Genomic DNA, 21,621 nt, shown 5'->3' with positions numbered 1-21,621 from the left:
TTTTGAGCAGTGTACATCCATTAAAACAAAATAGGGTTATTGGTAAAAATTAGAATGCACAATCTTTTTCATCAACCTAGTAAAAGTATGCTTTTGATTTAAGCTATATTGTATTACATCTTTAGGGTTTTGGAAAGTAAAGATGCAGCATTTCCAATTGGTAGTTATGCTATATCAAATGCTGGCTGGACTACGCATTCCATCTCTCAAGGGAAGGACCTAAGTCCACTATTGCCAAACTGGCCTGACCGTATACCAAAGTCCCTGGCTCTTGGGACAATAGGAATGCCTGGGTGAGTAACTACAATCTATAAATTAATCATAAATCTGATCTGAAGCATATCTAAAAAAGGCATATTAATATTTCTCATGCTGTTTATGTTGTGAAATGTCATCACCCGTGCATTCCAAAACTTTGTATTTAAAATCACTCCCTGTTTTTTTTTACTGATATCCAGTAGGTAGCAGAGAAAGGTATATTGCCACTGTGCAGAAGCCCCTGTGCCCCCAAGCTGTGATAGAAGTTAGCATTTAAAGACTATGTAATGGGTGTTACTAAGTGGGTGGGGCATGATAAGTGTATTTTCCTGACTACTTACCCAAAACCAGTGTCTGTTTTAACACTATGCAACCAGACAGCCATTTCTTGACATAAATGAAAGCCAATAAAGAAAAAGGAGGTGCAAATTTAGAACCAAGAATGCAAAACAGGGTCAGAATGACAAGGAGCACATATACACTGCAAAATAATACAAAATAGATTATAAAAGCTGGACAAACATGGACTCTCACAACAATGTCTCTTTCACTCAATCAGGGTATCAGGTGGCTAAAAAAACATACTCTCTATAAGACTCTTCAACAACAAAGTCAAGCTGAGACTTCAGCAAAAAAACATAGAATACAGCAACTTGCCTCATAGCGTCCCTGCCAGTGAAGTCTAGGGTAGTTCTGGTAACACAGGTGAACAGCTGGAGGGATACTAGACCCAAACACATAGGGGGAACCCTCACTGGACCTAGAGTACACTGGTAGCAATTGAGGAGGGGCTCTCTCACACTAGCTGTCTCTTCCAGGAAAACTGCATGCTATTAGGTTCTGGCCCACTTGCCAGTTCTGACATAGAGGGCATCTCTATGGCTGCAGATCACATGCCCAGCTACCTCTGCCTCATCAGGTATGGCCTGTCTGACCCTTGCTGTCGACTGCCCCTGGTCACTGCTATTCCGTCATCTGAAGATAGCCCTAAACTGATCTTCAACATAATTACAACTCAATCAGATAAATACATACAGCAAATTAACAGAAACAGGCTGCTAGAGTGGCAAAAATAACTGTAATTGGCTTTAAAATTTCTACAGCAGGCTAGGAAGTAAATTAAACACCTGATAGCAACCAATCTAAACTTTTCCTTCAGCTTTTTCCTTCTGATTGTAATTATGTACTATTTAAAACCCCCTTTTTAATATTTTAGGGCCCATTCACACTTGTGCCTTGTGCCAAAAGGCCAAAATACATGTGTGTTAACACCCACTTTCGTCTACAGTGGGTTGCGGTGATCTTCATTGTAATTATCACTCCAATGTACTGTACAGTGGAGTGCACAACGCTACACAAAAAAAGAAAAGAAGGGATTGCCACTGCTAATTAGTCTTTTAAGGTACAGGTTCCAAGTCACCAGCCTGGCTCAGCATACAGGGTAGCATAGCTCCCAAATGTCCCTGATTTCGAGGGACTGTCCCTGATTTAGAACAAAGTCCCTCTTTTCTCTTTATTTGTCCCTCATTTTAGTCTGATCTATATAGTTGTATATAAAATGCACTATTTATCTTTCAAAAAGTGTTTCCCAGTGCTAAACCTTTCATACAATTTCTAAACTGTTGCATTTGTACATGTCAAAGGAATAGTAGTGGTAAATAAAAGAGTTGTGGGTTTAACTAATCATTTTTTTTGTATAATTCTTACTTTAAGTGGGCGTGTCCTATGCCTACATATTTTGGTAATAGGTGTCCCTCGTTCCCATCTCAAAAAGCTGGGAGGTATGGGGTAGGTGTTCTGACTTCAATGGTTGTATGCCCATTCCAACTCACTGAAACAACTGTAAGTAAACCAAAGATCAGTATGATGACTATTTACAATTAAAGGTCCTTTTTTATGGCAGATCCTATTATTATATCATTAAATATTCCTTTTATAAATATAAATTATCTGTCCCGGTACATAGTAAGTAAACATCCTGTACACATCCATTTCCTGCACCTATGAAATAGGAAGTAAGCATTATTCATAGAATAGTTCTAGTGCTGTTCATATCTTATTTTAGAATAGAGTCTTCTTTGACTTTAGACGGCTACAGCTCACCTCTGAATATTGTGCTTGCTTATATATATTGTATCATTCTTATACTCCAAACAGTTTAACGGCATACTTTGGTTTACGTGAGATCCTCTTTGCAAAAAAAGGTGAAATACTTCTTATCAATGGAGCAGCTGGGGCTGTGGGATCCATAGCTGGCCAAATAGGAAAAATCATTGTGAGTAACTTTATTAATAATATCCTTATTCTACTGTATAAAATAGAATACAGTTGTCATATTATTTAACTATATATATATATATATACCAATCGTGTAGCGCTAATCATAAATTAGTGAAAAGTACAAATAATGATACGTGAAACAAGTGACATGAATTAACAAATATAGTGCATCCAAAACCCTGCATCAAATATAAAAGTCAAATAGAAATAATAAAGTTCAGACTATGAGTCCCAGATTGGACAATGAGCAAAAGGAGGAAAAAGATCAGAATACAGATCTGCATACCAACATGGAAGAAAAATACATTTTAAATATATTTAAAAAAAACATTTTTTATTTTCCCCCAAATATATTTCCAATATATTTGAAATGGTACAATTTTGGCCATATTCAATATATTTCTAAAAAAATTTCCCAAATATATTGGAAATATATTTGAAATGCTATATTTGAAATGCTACAATTTTGGCCATATTCAATATATTTCTAAAATTTTTTTTCCCTAAATATATTGGAAATATATTTTTCTTCCATATGGGTATAAAGCGTTTGTGGCCTGTCCATTCATTTGGGGGCCCACGCTCTGCGGTAAGCAGCCATTTTGTACCATTCCTCTTGGGTACTTCTTCCTGCTTCACCATCCTTTGGGAATTCCTGCTTTGAACACCAGCCTTTTGCTCATTGTCCAATCTGGGACTCATAGTCTGAACTTTATTATTTCTATTGGACTTTTATTTGATGCACGGTTTTGGATGCACTATATTTGTTAATTCATGTCACTTGTTTCACGTATCATTATTATTTGTACTTTTCACTAATTTATGATTAGCGCTACACGATTGGTATATATATTGTTTTTGGATTTCTATAGATCCAGTGTTTAGCAGCTTTTTTATTATCAATTTTTGATGTCAGGATCATGTAGGGTAAAACATGCTCTTGTCAAAGTTCAGTAAATGTAAGTCCTCTTTGTTTGTCGGCAAACATAAAAATAACAGGCTTTGTCTTCAGATTCTGCTCAAGCAAAACAGGTAGAGCTTTCCATCAATACACAGTCCAATATACATTATATTACCAAAGGTATTGGGAGTGGGACGCCTGCCTTTACACTTATATGAACTTTAATGGCATCCTAGTCTTAGTCCGTAGGGTTCAATATTGAGTTTGCCTACTCTTTGCAGCTATAACAGCTTTAACTCTTCTGGGAAGGCTGTCCACAAGGTTTAGGAGTGTCTCTATGGGAATGTCTGACCAGTCTTCCAGAAGTGAATTTGTGAGGTTAGGCACCGATGTAGGACAAGAAGGCCTGGCTCACAGTTTCCACTTTAATTCATCCCAAAGGTGTTCTATCGGGTTGAGGTTAGGACTCTGTGCAGGCCAGTCAAGTTCCTCCACCCCAACTCGCTCATCCATGTCTTTATGGACCTTGCTTTGTGCAGTGGTCCAAATCATTATGGTGTGGGGTTGTTTTTTAGGGGTTGGGCTTGGCCCCTTAGTTCCAGTGAAGGGAACTCTTAAGGTGTCAGCATACCAAGACATTTTGGACAATTTCATGCTCCCAACTTTGTGGGAACAGTTTGGGGATTGCCCCTTCCTGTTCCAACATGACTGGCCACCAATGCACAAAGCAAGATCCATAAAGACGTGGATGAGCGAGTTTGGGGTGGAGGAACTTGACTGGCCTTTTGGCTGAATTAGAATGGAGACTGAGAGCCAGGCCTTCTTGTCCAACATCAGTGCCTGACCTCACAAATTACACTTCTGGAAGAATGGTCAAACATTCCCATAGATACACTCTTAAACCTTGTGGACAGCCTTCCCAGTTCCCACAAGAGTTGAAACTGTTGAAATTCATGTGTGTGAAAGGGCAGGCATTCCGATACTTTTGGTAATATAGTGTATATAATTCCCAGCATGTTCAGCTACAGCACACAGTGGGGGAGATTTACTAAAACTGGTGCACACAGAATCTGCATAGTAATCACAATCTTCTGAATTCAGTTTCAGTTCAATAAAAAAAAAAAAAAAAAGATCCTGCTCCCTTAAAGCATGTTATACAGCGCAGTGCTTGTGTTGTGTATTTTAGCCCCCCGTTTTACCTAAAAAACCTGGCTGATCCTGACAGTTTCTACCCTCCCCTCTGTAAACTGACCACGGTATATCATGGCAGCTGAGCCCTGACACCGTGGTCATTTTACATGCCTCCATCATCTGCAGCTCTCCTGTCCTATTCTGTGACCCTCTCCCCCTCCCCTCCTGTCTGCTCCTGTGTCAATGCCCACCCCCTCCCCTCCTGCTGCTAAAATAACTTTTATTATTCTCTATAATCCTCTCTGTACCCTTATTACAAGTACCCCTGTCTCTGTGTTTTATAAAAAAAATCCACCTTTACCATATTTCAGAGCAGCTCCCGGCGATCACGTGACTGGCCGGCTCTCTCCCCTCTCCTCTCGCCCTGGGGAGAGGAGAGAGCCGGCCGGTCATGTGATCGCTGGGAGCCACTCTGAAATACGGTAAAGACTGCATTTTTTTTTTTATAAAACACAGAGACAGAAGCATTTGTGATCAGGTTACAGAGAGAATTATATAAAGTTGTCAAAGTGGGTTAATAACCACTTTAGGCTTTGACAATAAAACCTGAAAGCTGATACTATGTTACTGTTTCTATGCAGAGCTGCTCCATATTTTGTGTGCACCAGTTTTAGTAAATCTCCCCCAGGGCATTCAATTCAAAGTCCAACTAAGTGTGCTTGTGGTTAGCTGTCTTATTTTTTTTGTGTTTTCACTATGGATCCCATCATGAGCATGTGTGAGGAATAACTCCTAAAGTTGCTGAGGCTCTGAAGACATAGAAAATTGAGCGAGAGGACCACCCATTAATGCAGGCAACAGCATGTGGTGAAATGTGTTTTTTCAACATTTTTATATGTTCAAAAATGATCAGAAATGTTTTCCCTTTAAAAACGCTTATAAACACGCATACACACGCTTTACACATGTTTACAAGCATTTGACTGGTATACTACAGCCCTGAACGCGATTTTTCTGCTTTCAAAAAGATGCCTGTAACATCAACTGCCTCTAAACTACTATAAACTACATGAACACATACTGTAAGATAACATTGAGGAGAGTTTAATACCTTGAAGAAGGGGACATACCTGTAAGCTTGTCCTGAAAATTGCATGTTAGTGCAAATAAAAAAAAAAGTATCACGTCACAAGTGCACTAATATTGCTACAATCACCTCAAATAAGATATTCAGTGAATTTGTGACTGCTTTATGACATATAGAGATATTTTGTGAGTAGTAAAATGATTTAAACACCAGTTTGTTTGTTGATTAGGATTAATTATGAATCTACCTTCAATTGATTTGAACAATCTGTTGTGGACTATGAATCAAGTTACCTACCACTAAGTGACAATGTTATAAAATTTGGTGAGCTGGCACACAGAGAATGTCCATTTGGGTAAAAGTAGCATAATGGGCCTTTAAGTATATTTAACTTTTGAAGGCCAGCTTTACCAACTGCTTTATATTTGTTACATGTTCACATAGCATAACCTGGAGATTCACATTTTCAAAAAAAAAAATGAAAAGGTGAATTAACACCAGTGTTAATTTTAATTTCAAATTTCGATTTAGTTTTAGTTATAGTCTTTTAGATGTATTTTAGTCTTTTGACTAAAGTCCCATTTTAGTTTTAGTCGTATTTTAGTCTACTAAAATCTTTAGTCTTTTGACTAAAATGCCATTTTAGTTTTAGTCATATTTTAGTCTTTTGACTAAAATGCCATTTTAGTTTTAGTCGTATTTTAGTCGTCTGATCTGTTTTAGCTTTAGTCATATTTTAGTCGACTAAAATCTCCAGTACATTTTAGTCGTCTAAAATTGAATGGGTTTAGTTACATTTTAATGCATTATTTAAGCATTTCTTTAGAATTGCTAAATTCATTATATACTCCTGGAGTAACAATCTACAGAGAATGTCCATTTGGGTAAATGAAAAAAATGAAAAGGTGAATTAACACCAGTGTTAATTTTAATTTCAATTTTCGATTTAGTTTTAGTTATAGTCTTTTAGATGTATTTTAGTCTTTTGACTAAAGTCCCATTTTAGTTTTAGTCGTATTTTAGTCTACTAAAATCTTTAGTCTTTTGACTAAAATGCCATTTTAGTTTTAGTCATATTTTAGTCTTTTGACTAAAATGCCATTTTAGTTTTAGTCGTATTTTAGTCGTCTGATCTGTTTTAGCTTTAGTCATATTTTAGTCGACTAAAATCTCCAGTACATTTTAGTCGTCTAAAATTGAATGGGTTTAGTTACATTTTAATGCATTATTTAAGCATTTCTTTAGAATTGCCAAATTCATTATATACTCCTGGAGTAACAATCTAATAACATGTTATTATTTCTGGTATTAAGGGTTGAACATTGTGACGGTACTCACTGTCACTTGGAGTGAAAGACAGATACCTAATGGTTTGGATTGCTTCAAGTGGGACAGAAATATTTGTCAGCCATGTATCTCGAGAAATATGTAAAGGACTATTCCTGTTTGATTCTGAACATGTTCATTGAAAGAGCTAATCACATTGGCTTCTGTTCCATGTCCTTCAATGTCAGGGACAGGCTTTAGCTTTTGTTTGTGTATTGAGATGTGTATTGTATTGCAGGAGCTCGAGGATGGAAAGCCTGCTAGTTAATTTGCTCAGGTTGATTGAATCATTGTCCTCTGTTAGTTGCTGAGTGGAAATAGTATACTGTTTGTGTTGGTTGTTCTTTAGACATGCTAATTTTATTTCTGTATACAATTTCATCTGCATATGATAATGTAATCAGGCATCCCATGAGCTGTGTGTGGTAATCTGATCGGGGGGGGGGGGGGGGGGTCATGCTGTATATAAATTCTGTGTGACCGTTCAAAAAAGAGAGATTCCAGTACAAGCTAAGTTGTTGGCTAGCTTTGTATGGGGGCGGCTAGGATTTGATATCTATGTTCATGACTGGGAGGAAGCCGTATACTAACAGAGGACCACAAGTACAGTGTGGGTCGGAGTTGCATTACAAACATGCATTACAGACATGGCCGTTTTGATATATAACATCTTTTTAAATAAAACCAAGTTTCATAAACAAATATATTGCTTTTTGACAAGCAGAAGTACAATTTGAAAATATAAAAAAGAGAACTTAAAAAAACTTTAAACTGTAAACTCTATTGACTGCAATGCAGTAATGGCAAACCTTGGCACCCCAGATGTTTTGGAATTACATTTTCCATGATGACCATATACACTACAGAGTCCATGAGCATCATGGGAAATGTAGTTCCAAAACATCTGGGGTGCCAAGGTTCGCCATCACTGCTGTAATGCCATTCCATATATTGCCTGAATATATTACTAACGTTAAATGTTAACAAGAAAAATTAGAAAAGCCTTTTTCTTCATTTTCTTTTCTTTTAGCAGCTTAGTAGATACCCCCTACATATTCTTATGTGGTAGTGCAGTGTTAATTTTGACGTCAAATTTCAATATAGTTTTAGTCATAGTCTTTTGACTAAAATGCCATTTTAATTTTAGTTGTATTTTAGTCTTTTGACTAAAATGCCATATTAGTTTTAGTCGTATTTTAGTCATCTAAATTCTTTTAGTTTTAGTTATTTATTTATTTATTTTAGCTATTTAGTCGACTAAAATAGTATTAATTTAGTCTACGAAATTAACACTGACTAATACCCTACACCCGCTTCACTCCCGGCCCCAAATGATGAGCTGTCACTGCCCACATAGCCAGTGTAGTGGTCCTAGGATTTGAAATACCAACTATTCTCCCCTCCTTAATGTAGGGCTTCCAGGACAGATCAGAACGATTTTCTGTGAAGGCGCTAACCAATCAGAATCGTTTTGATCAATCCCAGAAGCCCTACCGAAAAGGAGTGGGAGAAAAGTTGGGATTTCAAAACTCTGAACTGCTACACTGGCTGCGTGGGCACTGACAGCTCTGGTTTCTTTGGTTATCTAGAACAGTTCTTCTAACAGGACTTAGAAGAACTCTTAAAAAAAAGAAAAAGGAAAGTCATATCTGTTGCAATGTTGTCTGTTTTACTTTGTGAATCAAACTGTGATATTAACACTAAGCTTTTACTGGTGTGTCTTAGGGGTGTAAGGTTGTTGGATCTGCTGGCTCAGAAGACAAGGTTGAATATTTGAAAGAAATCGGATTTGATGAAGCATTCAACTACAAGACAGTGGGCTCTTTGGAGGAAGCACTGAAGAAGGCATCTCCAGAAGGATATGATTGTTACTTTGAGAATGTATGTTTTTTCAGGGCACCTGAAAATAATATTTACTCTTCCCAGTTACCTAAAGCGGTTGTAAGCCCAAAAAAACAAATGTAAAAAGGACCAGTTTAGGTAGTACAGCATGCAAACACAACTCACTTGACCTTAGTCTGCCTGAGAAAAAAGCAGCCTGTCAGCTCAAATCCTCCCCACTGTGTTAATAAAAAAAAACCCAGACACCAGCAAAAAAATTGTGTCACCACGCCCCCTCACATTTAATTGATGCTAAGCCAGGCTACCTACTGTGTGTACAGGTAGGAGGAGAGTCAATGATGTCATAACTCTGCGTTCTGAGCCCGTGGACATGCCCACAGACCAGAGTCATTCACAGGGCTGTGACAGGCTCTCCAATTCACAAAATAAGGTACAGATATTGCAATTTGGATTTTGATTAGTCAGAGCATATGGCAATGCATGTCTCTCCAAAAATTTGTAGATGGGGTTTACAACTACTTAACTGTCACTAACCCATGTCTTTTCGACTGAACTCTGCTTAGGTCAATACTAGACAGCCCTTCCATGATGAGGAATTGAGGTAGAAGCACAGCTTTTCTGCGGGGGAACTATGCAACTCCCAGCAGCTTAATAGCCAAGATCTACGTGTAACATGTACAGGCAGGTTTAAGGCCTCATGCACATAGGGCTTAAGAATGCCATTTTGCCTGTAAAAGCATGTCTGTGAAAGCCTATGTGTCCATGCACACATAGGTGTTTATAGTCATATTAGAAGAGGAACATTTACAGGCTGAAAAAAACTAAAAACTAAAAGCATGTCGAGGAGAGGAGCTAAAGAGCAGAAAAAATGCTAGATGCACCTAAACATGCCTACGCTAGAGGCATCTAGCATTTGAGCATTATTGCATTCCAATGGCTAGAATAAACGAATCATCTGGGAAACATAAACAACTTTCATGTTTCCCATATCCCATTCTCCTGCATTTAGGTGTTCTAGTTTTAAAGCAGGTTTGGACACATTTAGGCAAGTTCTGTCCCTGCATGTACAGAATTATTTTTTCTCTAAATACAGCTAAACTGAGTGCACCTAAACACAGTAACTTAGCAGTGTGAATGGCACCATGATAACCTATTATATGTATTTTCGTGTGTTTATAAATGTCCTCTAAATGCATATAAAATCAGGTTTGACAGTACCGGTGTGAATGAGGTAGTCGCCTGGATGATTCGGCTTTCAGTACTTTGAGACACCAACCAGGAACAAATATGCTATTAGAAGGCCACAGGACATATATTCAGATCAGTCACTTTGAAAGTACGGAAGCTACTGGATCAGTCTAACAGACTAGATCCAGTATTTTTAGTGGTTTTAGGAGAGTTCAGCTATAGCAACCTCCATACTTAGTACAGATTTACTTTAAATTTATGGTGGAAAAAATAAATGTGGTAACATAAGATGATACACCAAAAAGTCAAAAAGTTGTGGACATCTGTTTTTTATGAACTTGTTGTACATCCTTTTCCCAAACCATGGATATTAATATGGAATTCCCCCACCTCTTTGCAGCTATAACAGCCTCAATTCTTCTAGAAGGCTTTGCAAGCTAATGAAAAGTGCATCTCTTTTCTCCTATTTCCTTGTACATTCTACAGGAGTCTTGCTTAACTGTGCTTGCTTAACCACTTCAGCTCCGGAAGGTTTTACCCCCTTAATGACGAGGCCATTTTTTGTGATTCGGCACTGCGTTACTTTAAATTGCGCAGTCGTACAATGCTGTACCCAAATACAATTGATGTCCTTTTTCCCCCCACACAAATAGAGCTTTCTATTGGCAGTGTTTGATCATCTCTGCGGTTTTTAGATTTTGCGCTATAAACAAAAAAAGATGACAATTTTGAAAGAAACGCCATATTTTTTACTTTCTGCTATAAAACATTCCCAATACAAAAAAAATTTAAAAATCAAATGTTTTTATCAGTTTAGGCCAATTTGTATTCTGCTACATATTTTTGGTTAAAAAAATTCTAAAAAGCGTATTTTAATTGGCTTGCGCAAAAGCTATAGCGTTTACAAACTACGGGATAGTTTTTTGGAATTTTTATTTCTTTTTTTGTTTTTATTAGTAATGGCGGTGATCAGCGTTTTTTAGCGGGACTGCAACATTTTGGCAGACAGATCAGGCCCCTAACTGACATTTTTGACACTTTTTGGGGACCAGTGACATTAATACAGTAATCAGTGCTAAATATTATGCACTGTTACGGTATAAATAACACTGGCAGGGAAGGGGTTAACACTGGGGTAATCAAAGGGGTTAAAGTGTGCCAAAATATGCTTACTGACTGTGTGGAGGAATGGTTTTGTGACAGGCACAGAGAGATCGGGGTTTCAGCTTAGCTGAAACTTATGATCTCTCCCTGCCTGTCGGACAGGAGACTCGCCTGCATTGTTTACATAAGCAGGCGGGTCTTCTGTCAGTTTACCTGGCGATTGCTGGAGGCCGGCGATAATCTACGCCGCTCCTCCCCCGGCCCACCTCCTGCGGCCCACCTCCTGCTGTGTCTAAACCTTGTGCGCGAGATTGCGTAGTACTACGTGATTTTGCGCAACCGAGCCGCCACGCCGCAGTAATGCTACGGTGGGCGATCGGCAAGAGGTTAAAACGGTATTAAACGCCCCAAATGCAGTTTAACAATTCTTAGATGTGGTGACTGCATTAATTTTCTGTTTAAAGGCCTTTTCTTAGTTATTTTTCATCTGTTGATCCAACCTTAAGATTAAGCTGTCCAGCAAAAGTGGGTGCTTACAATGCTCATATTTTGTTCATTTAGAGAATAACTAAAGGCACTTAACTAAAACTTTTTTTGTTAGTTTTGGATAGAGTGGAGAGGGATTAGACCATATGTCAGTTTTTATTGCTGTCTGCGCCCCTGTTAGGGAGATTCCCCTTCTCTATTTGTCCTGTTTACCATTATCATTAAAAGTGAGAGTAAAATCCCAAATCCAAAATTTTGGGTTGTCCCCAGAAAGGTAATAGTGGGGATATGTTTCAATGGGGACACTAGTTCTGGTGACCTGGGAATCCACAAGGAATTCCCTTAATTTGCAGGGATTTCCTCTTACTTCCTGTCTAGGGATGGGACAGGAAGTAAAGGGAAATCTCCACAATGGGACACAGGTGGCGAAACAAAAACTGACAGGGGTTCTAACCCTTTCTTACTCTATCCAAAATGAAAAAAGATGTTTTGCCTATGGTTCTACTTTAAGTAAAAGCTTTATGCAAAAGAACCAAAAAAACCCCAAAAGAGCACAAAAAAAAAAAAAAAAAAAACCTGTTGCTGTACCTGTTTAAAACATGTTAGCTTATACACCAAGCAAGGGACACCCCATCTAAATTTTGGAAAAAATGGTCGTGTTGGCAATACTTTAAATCAACAGCTGACTTCATGAAACACCTAAACTAAACCCACCAGAAATTGCTTTTAGGCGAGAGGCAAGAGAGCAGGCAGGAGCCCATCCATTCCCTTCTACCCCCTCCTCTTCTCTATCCCCTATCCACCTTTATCCTCAACTTCCTCCCCCTTCCTTTTAACCTTTCTTAGAGCCCCCCTCCCCGACACACCTAATACTTAAGGCCCCTTTCACACAAGCGATCCGATCAGATCCGCCTGTCAGTTTTTTAGGCGGATCTGATCGGATCCCCCATGCATCCCTATGGGGCAGCGGATGTCAGCAGAGACATGTCTGCTGACACCCGCTGCCATCCACATCCGATCCTGTCCGTGAAATCCGGACGGAGGGAAACCCTATTTTCCATCCGTCCAGGGGATGGGATGGGATGGGATAGGATGAGAGCGGACAGGCAGTCCGCTCTCATCCGATTCCCCCATAGAGATGCATGGGGCTCTGACACCTCCTTCTCCACACACAGAGCAGAGAGGGAGCTGTCACCTTCCTGCTCAGCGGGGATCTGTGTTTACAATCCCCTGCTGAGCAGCACGGATCCTCCTATGGAGGCGGACCATGTGAAAGAGCCCTTACTCAACACCCTACGTAACTCTGGAAACTTAACCCACACACATATCATTTCCACATACATTCACATTACCAATTCTTTCTTTAACCACTTCTGGCCCGGAAGGATTTGCCCCCTTAATTTTGATTGGTTTGCACAAAAGTTATCATGTCTACAAACTAGGGGAAAGATTTATGTCATTTTTATTTATTTTTACTAGTAATTGTTGGTGATTTTTCTATTGAAATACCTAGATACCTTAGAAATATATATAAGTCCCTGACTTATAGCAAAGTCCAGTTCTGTTCTGTGTAAAATAAAGGCAGAGCTCTGGAGAATGCTTTATCCTGTGAAAAAGACACATGCAACCAGTGTTCAGTCAAAAGCATTCTTAGGTTTATTCAGCAAGCGGGGTAACTATTATACAGAAAATGTCACAGGAAATACAGTTGGGAGGGGGGAGAGTGCTCTCAGAAAAAGTCAAGTCTCTCAGAAGTTAAACAATGGGTTAATACAGAATGTTCGTTAGAAATTGCAAAATATGCCTTGTCTAGACCCTATGGCTCTTAATAGAAATTGAGGAAGTGAATGTGTTAGAAACAAAGGAAACAGAATGTATCTTTATCTAAGGTGTCAAGACACTGAAAACATGGGGTGATTTATAAGTTTCATTGTTCTTGTAACTAAAGCCTTAAAGCAATCTTTAATGAAATAACTAATTTTAAGTCAGAGCTGCATTAAAATGGCGTGACACAGGTCAAGCTAGAAAATGGTTGCAAGCAACTAGTTAGAGGTTCTGTCATTCCCCTTCAATCCCCTCTAAAAAATCATAATTTTATATGCATGATTTTTCTCCTATCATTTATACAGTGTCATCAGAGGACACAAGGTCTCTCTGGAAAGGGACAGCAGGTTAGGCGACAATGTCCTTGGCTTCCTTAGTATAATCAAATAAGGACCTAATCCTGTCATTCCCCTTCAGTAATGGCGGCGGTCACCGATTTTTAGCGGGACTGCAACATTGCAGCGGACAGATCGGACACCTAACTGACATTTTTTGACACTTTTGGGAGGACCAGTGACATTACTACACTGCTAAAAATATGCACTGTAACTGTAATAATGACACTGGCAGGGAAGGAGTTAACCTAGGGGTGATCAAAGGGTTAAGTGTGAGCCTAGGGTAGTGTTTACTAACTGTATGGGGGATGGGCTTGTGAAATGACCACAGAGACCTGTGAACCTAGATAGAAGGATCACAGGCGCTCTGTGATCATTTCAGAGAGAAGAACGGTCGGCTGTGTTTACAACAGCTGCCCGTTCTTCTCTCTCAGTGGGGAGCGATCGTGGGTGCCTGGTGGCAATCGTGGCCACGGCCCCGTGGATTGGCATCCCTGCTGCCTAGGAGAGCCAGCCTGCCGCAGTAAATGTACGGCGGTCAGTCGGGAAGGTGTTAAAAGAAGACTCTACTGAAGTGAACGAATATTTGCTAGTTTATTTTTCTGAATTTTTTTTTTCTCTGCGGTTCTTGAAATGCTAGATTTTTTTCTGATGTCTACAAAATGCTCTGACAACAGACAGACCTTGTCAAAGTCTTAGTGCCTGTTCACACTACGTCGCTCCGACTTAGGGGGCGACCTGTGAAGTCGCGTGCAGCGCGACTTCGGCGCGACTTGCACGGACTTCATAAAATGAATGTCAATGCAAGTCGCCTACAGGTCGCCCCGAAGTAGTACAGAACCCTTTTTCTAAGTCGGAGCGACTTGTGTCGCTCCTATTAGAACCGGTCCTGTACTACTCAATGGACTGCGACAGTGCACGACTTGCCAGGCTGACCAAGTCGCCTGACAAGTCGTATTAGTGTGAACCGGCACATTATTGGGGAAAAAAAAATAAAAATGTTAGTTGGAGTTTGACTTTAGTTAGTCAAGTCCATCTAAATCTGATAGTCTATCACTACCCTCTCCTCAGATTGACAATGCTTCTGTCTGAAGGTGCTGCTCCCATAAAGTGTAATATTGTCCATATAACATTAGTGAAAATAAAGAAAAAAAGCCTAAAAAAAGAAAACACATGCAACTAACACATTAAATAAATAGCAAACTGCAATACATTTTATGTTTTCGGGTTTATTATCACTTTAAGGATATATATCTTCTTTTCAATGGTTGCTCAGTAAATGTATTGGTTTTCACACATGAATCCCTAATTTTTGGTTGTGTCCATGTAGGTTGGTGGATATTTCGCTGATGTGGCTTTACTACAAATGAGACCGTTTGGAAGGATTGCTGTTTGTGGAGCTATTGCGCTATACAATGATGAAGTCCCCCGAAAAGGTAAAGATAATGAATGTGCATTTGTTACCCCTGTTTAGCGCAAGAGGTGTGTTGCAGCTTTGATATGTCAATAAATCTTAGCTACAAATAACTATTCTTAACCACTTGCCAACCGCATAGTGTATATATATATATATATGTATACGGCGGCAGTGTGGCTCCTACAGGCAAAACCACGTAGGGATACGTAATTTGCCTGGGAAGAGCTAGGGGGGGGGGGTGAACGATCGTCAGCGGGGAAGCCGATTTGTGTGTCAGGCAGCTCCGATTGCCACCTGACACCCGCGATTGCTCCCCGCTGAGAGAGGACGGTCAGCTGTTGTAAACACAGCCAACTGTCCTTCCCCCTGAAATGATCACAGAGCTCATGTGATCCTTCTATATAGGATCTCTGTGTCTCATGTCTCTGTGGTCATCTCAGAAGCCACGCCCCCCCACAGTTAGAATCACTTCCCTAGGGTCACATTTAACCCCTTGATCACCTATACTGTTAACCCCTTCCCTGCCAGTGTCATTATTACAGTAACAGTGCATATTTTTAGCACTGATTACTGTAGTAATGTCACTGGCACCCCCAAAAGTGTCAAAAATGTCAGTTAGGGGTCCGATCTGTCCGCCGCAATGTCGCAGTCCCGCAAAAAAACGCAGATCGCTGACATTACTAGTAAAGAAAAACAAAACATTAAAAATGACATAAATCTTTCCCGTAGTTAGTAAACGAAATAACTTTTGCGCAAACCAATCAAAATATGCTTATTGCGATTTTTTTTTTTACCAAAAATATGTAGCAGAAAACAAATTGGCCTAAAATGTTAAAAAATTTAGATTTTTTTTGAGAATGTCGTATAGCAGAATGTGAAAAATATTGTTTTTTTTTCAAAATTGTCGCTCCTTTTTTGTTTATAGCGCAAAAATTAAAAATCGCATAGGTGATCAAATACCACCAAAAGAAAGCTCTATTTGTGGGGAAAAAAAAGACATCAATTTTATTTGGGTACAGTGTCACACGACCGCGCAATTGTCCATTAAAATAACACAGTGCCAAATCGCAAAATAGGGCCTGGTCATTATGGGGGCAAATCCTTCCGGTCTTAAAGTGGTTAAGCAGCCCATAGATAAGAAGTTTTTTTTTTTTTTTTCGTTTAACCAGAGATCTGGAAATGTGCGATTTGTTACGTGACAAATCGAAATGCAGATGACATTTTCGATATTCTGAGATTCCACTGTATTTGAGTTACCGAATCACAAAAGTAATTTCAACGAATCTGAAAAAAAATTATAAAACAAAATTATCTGAATTCAAAAATGAATTTGAAAATTAATTTAAATTCGAAATGAAAAAAAAAAATTGCAATAAATACAGTAAGGTATAAAAGTGAAATAAGATGATGATTCTGATTTAGGCTGCTTTATAGAACAGAATAGAAAAGAATAGAATAGATTAGTATAACAGTACAGAATAATATAGAATAGAATCGAAAATAAAAGAATAGAATAGAATAAAACAAAATGGAGTAGAAAATAAAGGAATAGAATAGAAAATAAAAGAACAGAATAAAATAGAAAATAAAGGAAAAAATAGAATAGAATTGAATAAAACAGAAAATAAAATAAAAGAATAGAATTGATAAGAATAGAATAGAATATTTTCTATTCTATTCTGTTCTATTATATTCTGTTCTTTTCTATTCTATTCTACAAAGTGGCCTAAGTAGGAATCATCATCTTATTTCACTTTTATACCTTGCTGTATGCAAAATGTTTCAATTTTGATTTCAAATTTATTTTCAAAATTATTAGAAAATAATGAACATATGAAATTAATCCAAATATACGAAAAAAATTCTGAAAAAAAAAAACATTCTAACATAAGGAATATGAATAAACTCAATGTTTTAACTTATCAAACAAATCTGAAACAAAACAAAATAAACCTTTCCATCGTGCACATATCCACTTGATTCCCCTATCCACACATTCAAGGTGGATGGGGGAATCCACCAGCTAAGCTATTGTATTCTGAAAAAATACACTGACTATAGCCAGCAGCGCTGATCAAGCGGCACAAACCCAACAGGGCAGTTGTACAGAAGTTGATCCCTTTTGATCCGGCTGAATTTCAATCCATGTACGACTGGCTTTAGTGAGTAAGGCTAGGTTTCCACTAGTGCGGCTACGAAGTCGTGCTACTTCTAGCACGACTTCGTAGCGAAAGTAAACTGCGGCTTCAGTGAGACTTGTCCCTCATATATAGAGGGAAGTCGGCTCAAAAGTAGTGCACAAACTACTTTTGAAGTCGCCACAACTGAAGCCGCGGCAGTGGAAATGGGCCCCATTGAAAACAATGGCTTTTGACTTGCTGTGCGACTTGACATGTGTCAAATCGCACCGCAAGTCGCACTAGTGGAAACCGAGCCTAAAAGAAGTGCAGATTTGGAAATATTATCTGATTTTACTCCTGCCATAAACAAGAGTAAAGACTGTCTGTGGGGAATGACAATGCCTGCAGACATAGGGAGTAATTCATATCATGCATACCAGACTTTCTTATGTCTTTGGGCAGCCAGAGCTATTTCTCCAGTTTATGTATTTTAACAATCTCATATCCAAGAGTGCACAAGTGTCCCCAATTCAATGCTCACAGCAGCAAGACAAGCTACCAGTGCCCACTGATAGATATCAATATAAATGAGTCCAGATTATCTAGCGCATGTGTGTACAGAAATATCTCCAATACAAACAGTCTGTTAAATCATCCAACAGGTCTATATTTCCTCTACAAGTTCAATGTCCCAGACTCTTACCGGATTCACTGACTTAAAATAAATGGGCCAAAAAAAACTTTATCACCCCACCCCATGTCTTATATTCATATATCCTCATGTGTATCCCCCGAAAAAAAAACTTAAATATATGCACTGTATATACAGAGAGGGAACAAAGTATTGGATCCCCTGCTGATTTTGTAAGTTTGCCCACTGACAAAGAAATGATCATTCTATAATGTTAATGGTAGGTTTATTTTAACAGTGAGAGACAGGATAACAACAACAGAAATCCAGAAAATGCATTTCAAAAAAGTTATACATTGATTTGCATTTTAATGAGTGAAATAAGTATTTGATCCCCTATCAATCAGCAAGATTTCTGGCTCCCAGGTGTCTTCTATGCAGGTAACGAGCTGAGATAAGGAGAGTGCTCCTAATCTCAGCGTGTTACCCGTATAAAAAAAACTTTTCCACATAAGCAATCAATCAATCAGATTCCAATCTCTCCACCAAGGCCATGACCAAAGAGCTGTCCAAGGATGTCAGGGACAAGATTGTAGACCTACACAAGGCTGGAATGGGCTACAAGACCATCGCCAAGAAGCTTGGTGAGAGGGTGACAACAGTTGGTGCGATTATTTGCAAATGGAAGAAACACAAAATAACTGTTTATCTCCCTCGGTCTGGGGCTCCATGCAAGATCTCACCTTGTGGAGTTTCAATGATCATAAAAACGGTGAGGAATCAGCAGCTGGGACCATAGTCACCAAGAAAACAACATTACGCTGTGAAGGACTGAAATCCTGCAGCGCTCGCAAGGTCCCCCTGCTCAAGAAAGCATATGTGCAGATTTGAAGTTTGCTGATGAACATCTGAATCATTCGGAGGAGAACTGGGTGAAAGTGTTATGGTCGTCAGATGAGACCAAAATGGATCTCTTTGGCATCAACTCAACTCGCCATGTTTGGAGGAGGAAGAATGCTGCCTATGACCCCAAGAACACCATCACGACCAAACATGGTGGAAAAATTATACTTAGGGGGTATTTTTCTGCTAAGGGGACAGGACAACTTCACTGCATCGGAGGGATGATGGGCGTCAAATCTTGGGTGAAAACCTCCTTCCCACAGCCAAGACATTGAAAATGGGTCATGGCTGGGTATTCCAGCATGGCAATGCCCCAAAACACATGGCCAAGGCAACAAAGGAGTGGCTCAAGAAGAAGCACATTAAGGTTCTGGAGTGACCTAGCCAGTCTCCAGACCTTAATCCCATAGAAAATATGTGGAGAGAGCTGAAGGTTCGAGTTACCAAATGTCAGCCTCGAAACCTTATGATCTGGAGAGGATCTGCAAAGAGGAGTGGAACAAAATCCCTTGTGAGATGTGTGCAAACCTGGTGGCCAACTACAAGGAACATCCGACCTCTGTGATTGCCAACAAGAGTTTTGCCACCAAGTACTAAGTCATATTTTGAGAAGGGGTCAAATAATTTTTTTCACTCATTAAATGCAAATCAATTTATAACTTTTTTGAAATGCAATTTTCTGGATTTTTTTTTGTCGTTATTCTGTCTCTCACTGTTAAAATAACTCTAGCACTAAAATTATAGACTGATCATTTGTTTCTCAGTGGGCAAACATACAAAATCAGCAGGGGATCAAATACTTTTTTCCCTCACTGTATACTTAGTATACTGTATATATATATATATATATATATATATATTTATTTGGAGGCATTGCTGGAACTGCAGAAGAGTCCTGTATCCAACCGTTGGGAGTGCCAGAAGGAAAAAGTAACTGGGAAGAAGCTTATGGGCTAATCCTGGGTTTCAGAAGCAAGTTTGATAAGGTGTTTTGGCACATGGGGGAAGAACCACATCAGTGTGAATGAGCACAGGGAGATTTGGTTTGTTTATAATGGGAGCACAATAAAATGTGAGCACTATTACATGGATAAATCATTTCACTGTTTTAGTGATATTACACTATACACTATTGAGTTTTTTCTTTTTTTGGGGGGTACATGTTTGAGAGGAGGTTAAAGGATTAATAGGGAGTTATTCGGATGAGGACATTGATTTAAGGTGACATGCAATACAAAGTTTGTGTTATGGTAAAAATAAAGGCAACAAGGGAGTAAAGAAGTCACATGACACCATGGCAGCATGTTGGCATGTACACATGTGAGCACAATATTAAAGAATATGTTTTATGTATAATAAGGTATTACACTATATGAGTTTTTCTTATTTTGGGCATACACGTGTGGATGTATGAATATGAAGACATGGAGGCGGTGGGGTGATAAAGCTTTATTAGACATTTATTTTAATATTAGTCAGTGAATCTGGTAAGAGTCTGGAACATTGAACACATAACAGAAGTATACTGTAGATCCTTTGGATGCTTTAACAGACTGTTTGAAGAAGATAAATATTTCTGTGGGCACATAGCGCTATATAATCTGGACTCATTTAGTATTTGGTGGTTTAAATATTATTAATTTTCACATTCCATGTAATATCCAAGTGAATTTTATGACAAATAGGGCCTTTGTTTATCATTTACTTTATATGCATATCTTTGGATGAATAAAAAAAATAAGTAAAATAGAAAGCTTGCTCTAAAATAGTTTCCCTAGGTTTAGAAACTTTAAGAGCAAATGAAGAGCAAAAAAAAAAAAAAGAGGATCTGCTGCAAGAAAAACAAAAACATAAAACAGTGTCCGCACAAGCTCAAAAAATTATTCCTAAAAGTTAAACACCAAAAGAAAAAAGGCTTACCTTTAGTTGTTTAGGTTTTGTGAACCTTAGCCCAAACATTAATCCTAAAATTAGTATTGTCTCAGTCGTACTATTGGCCCAGTCATGGGATAAATGGAGGACCAGAGTCTTTGCAGTGTTTGGCATTCTTTTAAATGCTCATCTAAGCAAAACAAATGCTTCCCTTTTATCCAATGATATGACTGGGCCTTTTGCCACATGTTTACACCCTTATTAACCACTTTACCATGGGAGGATTTTCCTGCTTTACGTCCAGGCCACTTTTTGCAACTTGGCACTGCGCGACTTTAACTGACAATTGCGCGGTCATGCAACCCTGTACCCAAACTAAATTTACGTCCTTTTTTTCCCACAAACAGAGCTTTCTTTTGGTGGTATTTGATCACCTCTGCGCTTTTCATTTTTTGCGATATTAATAAAAAAAGAGCAAAAATTTTGCGAAAAATTTACATTTTCTTCTTTGACAGTTAAAAAATATCCAATATATTCAATTTTTGTCATATATTTAGGCCAACATGTATTTAGCTACATGTCTTTGACAAAAAAATCCTCAATGAGTGTATTTTTAACCGCTTTAAGACCAGAAGATTTTACCCCATTCCTGACCAGGCTATATTTTGCGATTCGGCACTGCGTTATTTTAACGGACAATTGCGCGGTCATGCGACGCTATACCCAAATTAAATTTATGTCCTTTTTTTCCCCACAAATAGAGCTTTCTTTTGGTGGTATTTGATCACCTGTGCGATTTTTAATTTTTGAAAAAAGAGCGACATTTTTGAAAAAAAAAAAACAATATTTTTTTACATTCTGATATATAAAATTCCCCCCAAAAATTTAAAAATCAAAAATTTTTAACATTTTAGGC

The 21,621-nt window shown here is 38.5% G+C and overlaps 1 protein-coding gene across 1 annotated transcript in view; it reads left to right on the top strand.

The window, feature by feature from the left end:
- The window catches only part of LOC309553701 (prostaglandin reductase 1-like), a 56,110-nt gene that overhangs the window by 25,370 nt on the left and 9,119 nt on the right, over positions 1 to 21,621 (top strand). The window contains exons 5-8 of the mRNA XM_082255074.1: positions 126 to 293; positions 2,416 to 2,533; positions 8,709 to 8,864; positions 15,093 to 15,198. Coding sequence (XP_082111200.1) covers positions 126 to 293; positions 2,416 to 2,533; positions 8,709 to 8,864; positions 15,093 to 15,198 — 548 coding nt within the window. The remainder of the gene's footprint in view (positions 1 to 125; positions 294 to 2,415; positions 2,534 to 8,708; positions 8,865 to 15,092; positions 15,199 to 21,621) is intronic.

The sequence above is a fragment of the Pelophylax lessonae genome (genome assembly GCF_965119305.1).
Source record: "Pelophylax lessonae genome assembly, chromosome: 1".
NCBI classification, from domain to species: Eukaryota; Metazoa; Chordata; class Amphibia; order Anura; family Ranidae; genus Pelophylax; species Pelophylax lessonae.
This window is presented reverse-complemented; position numbering and strand designations above follow the sequence as displayed.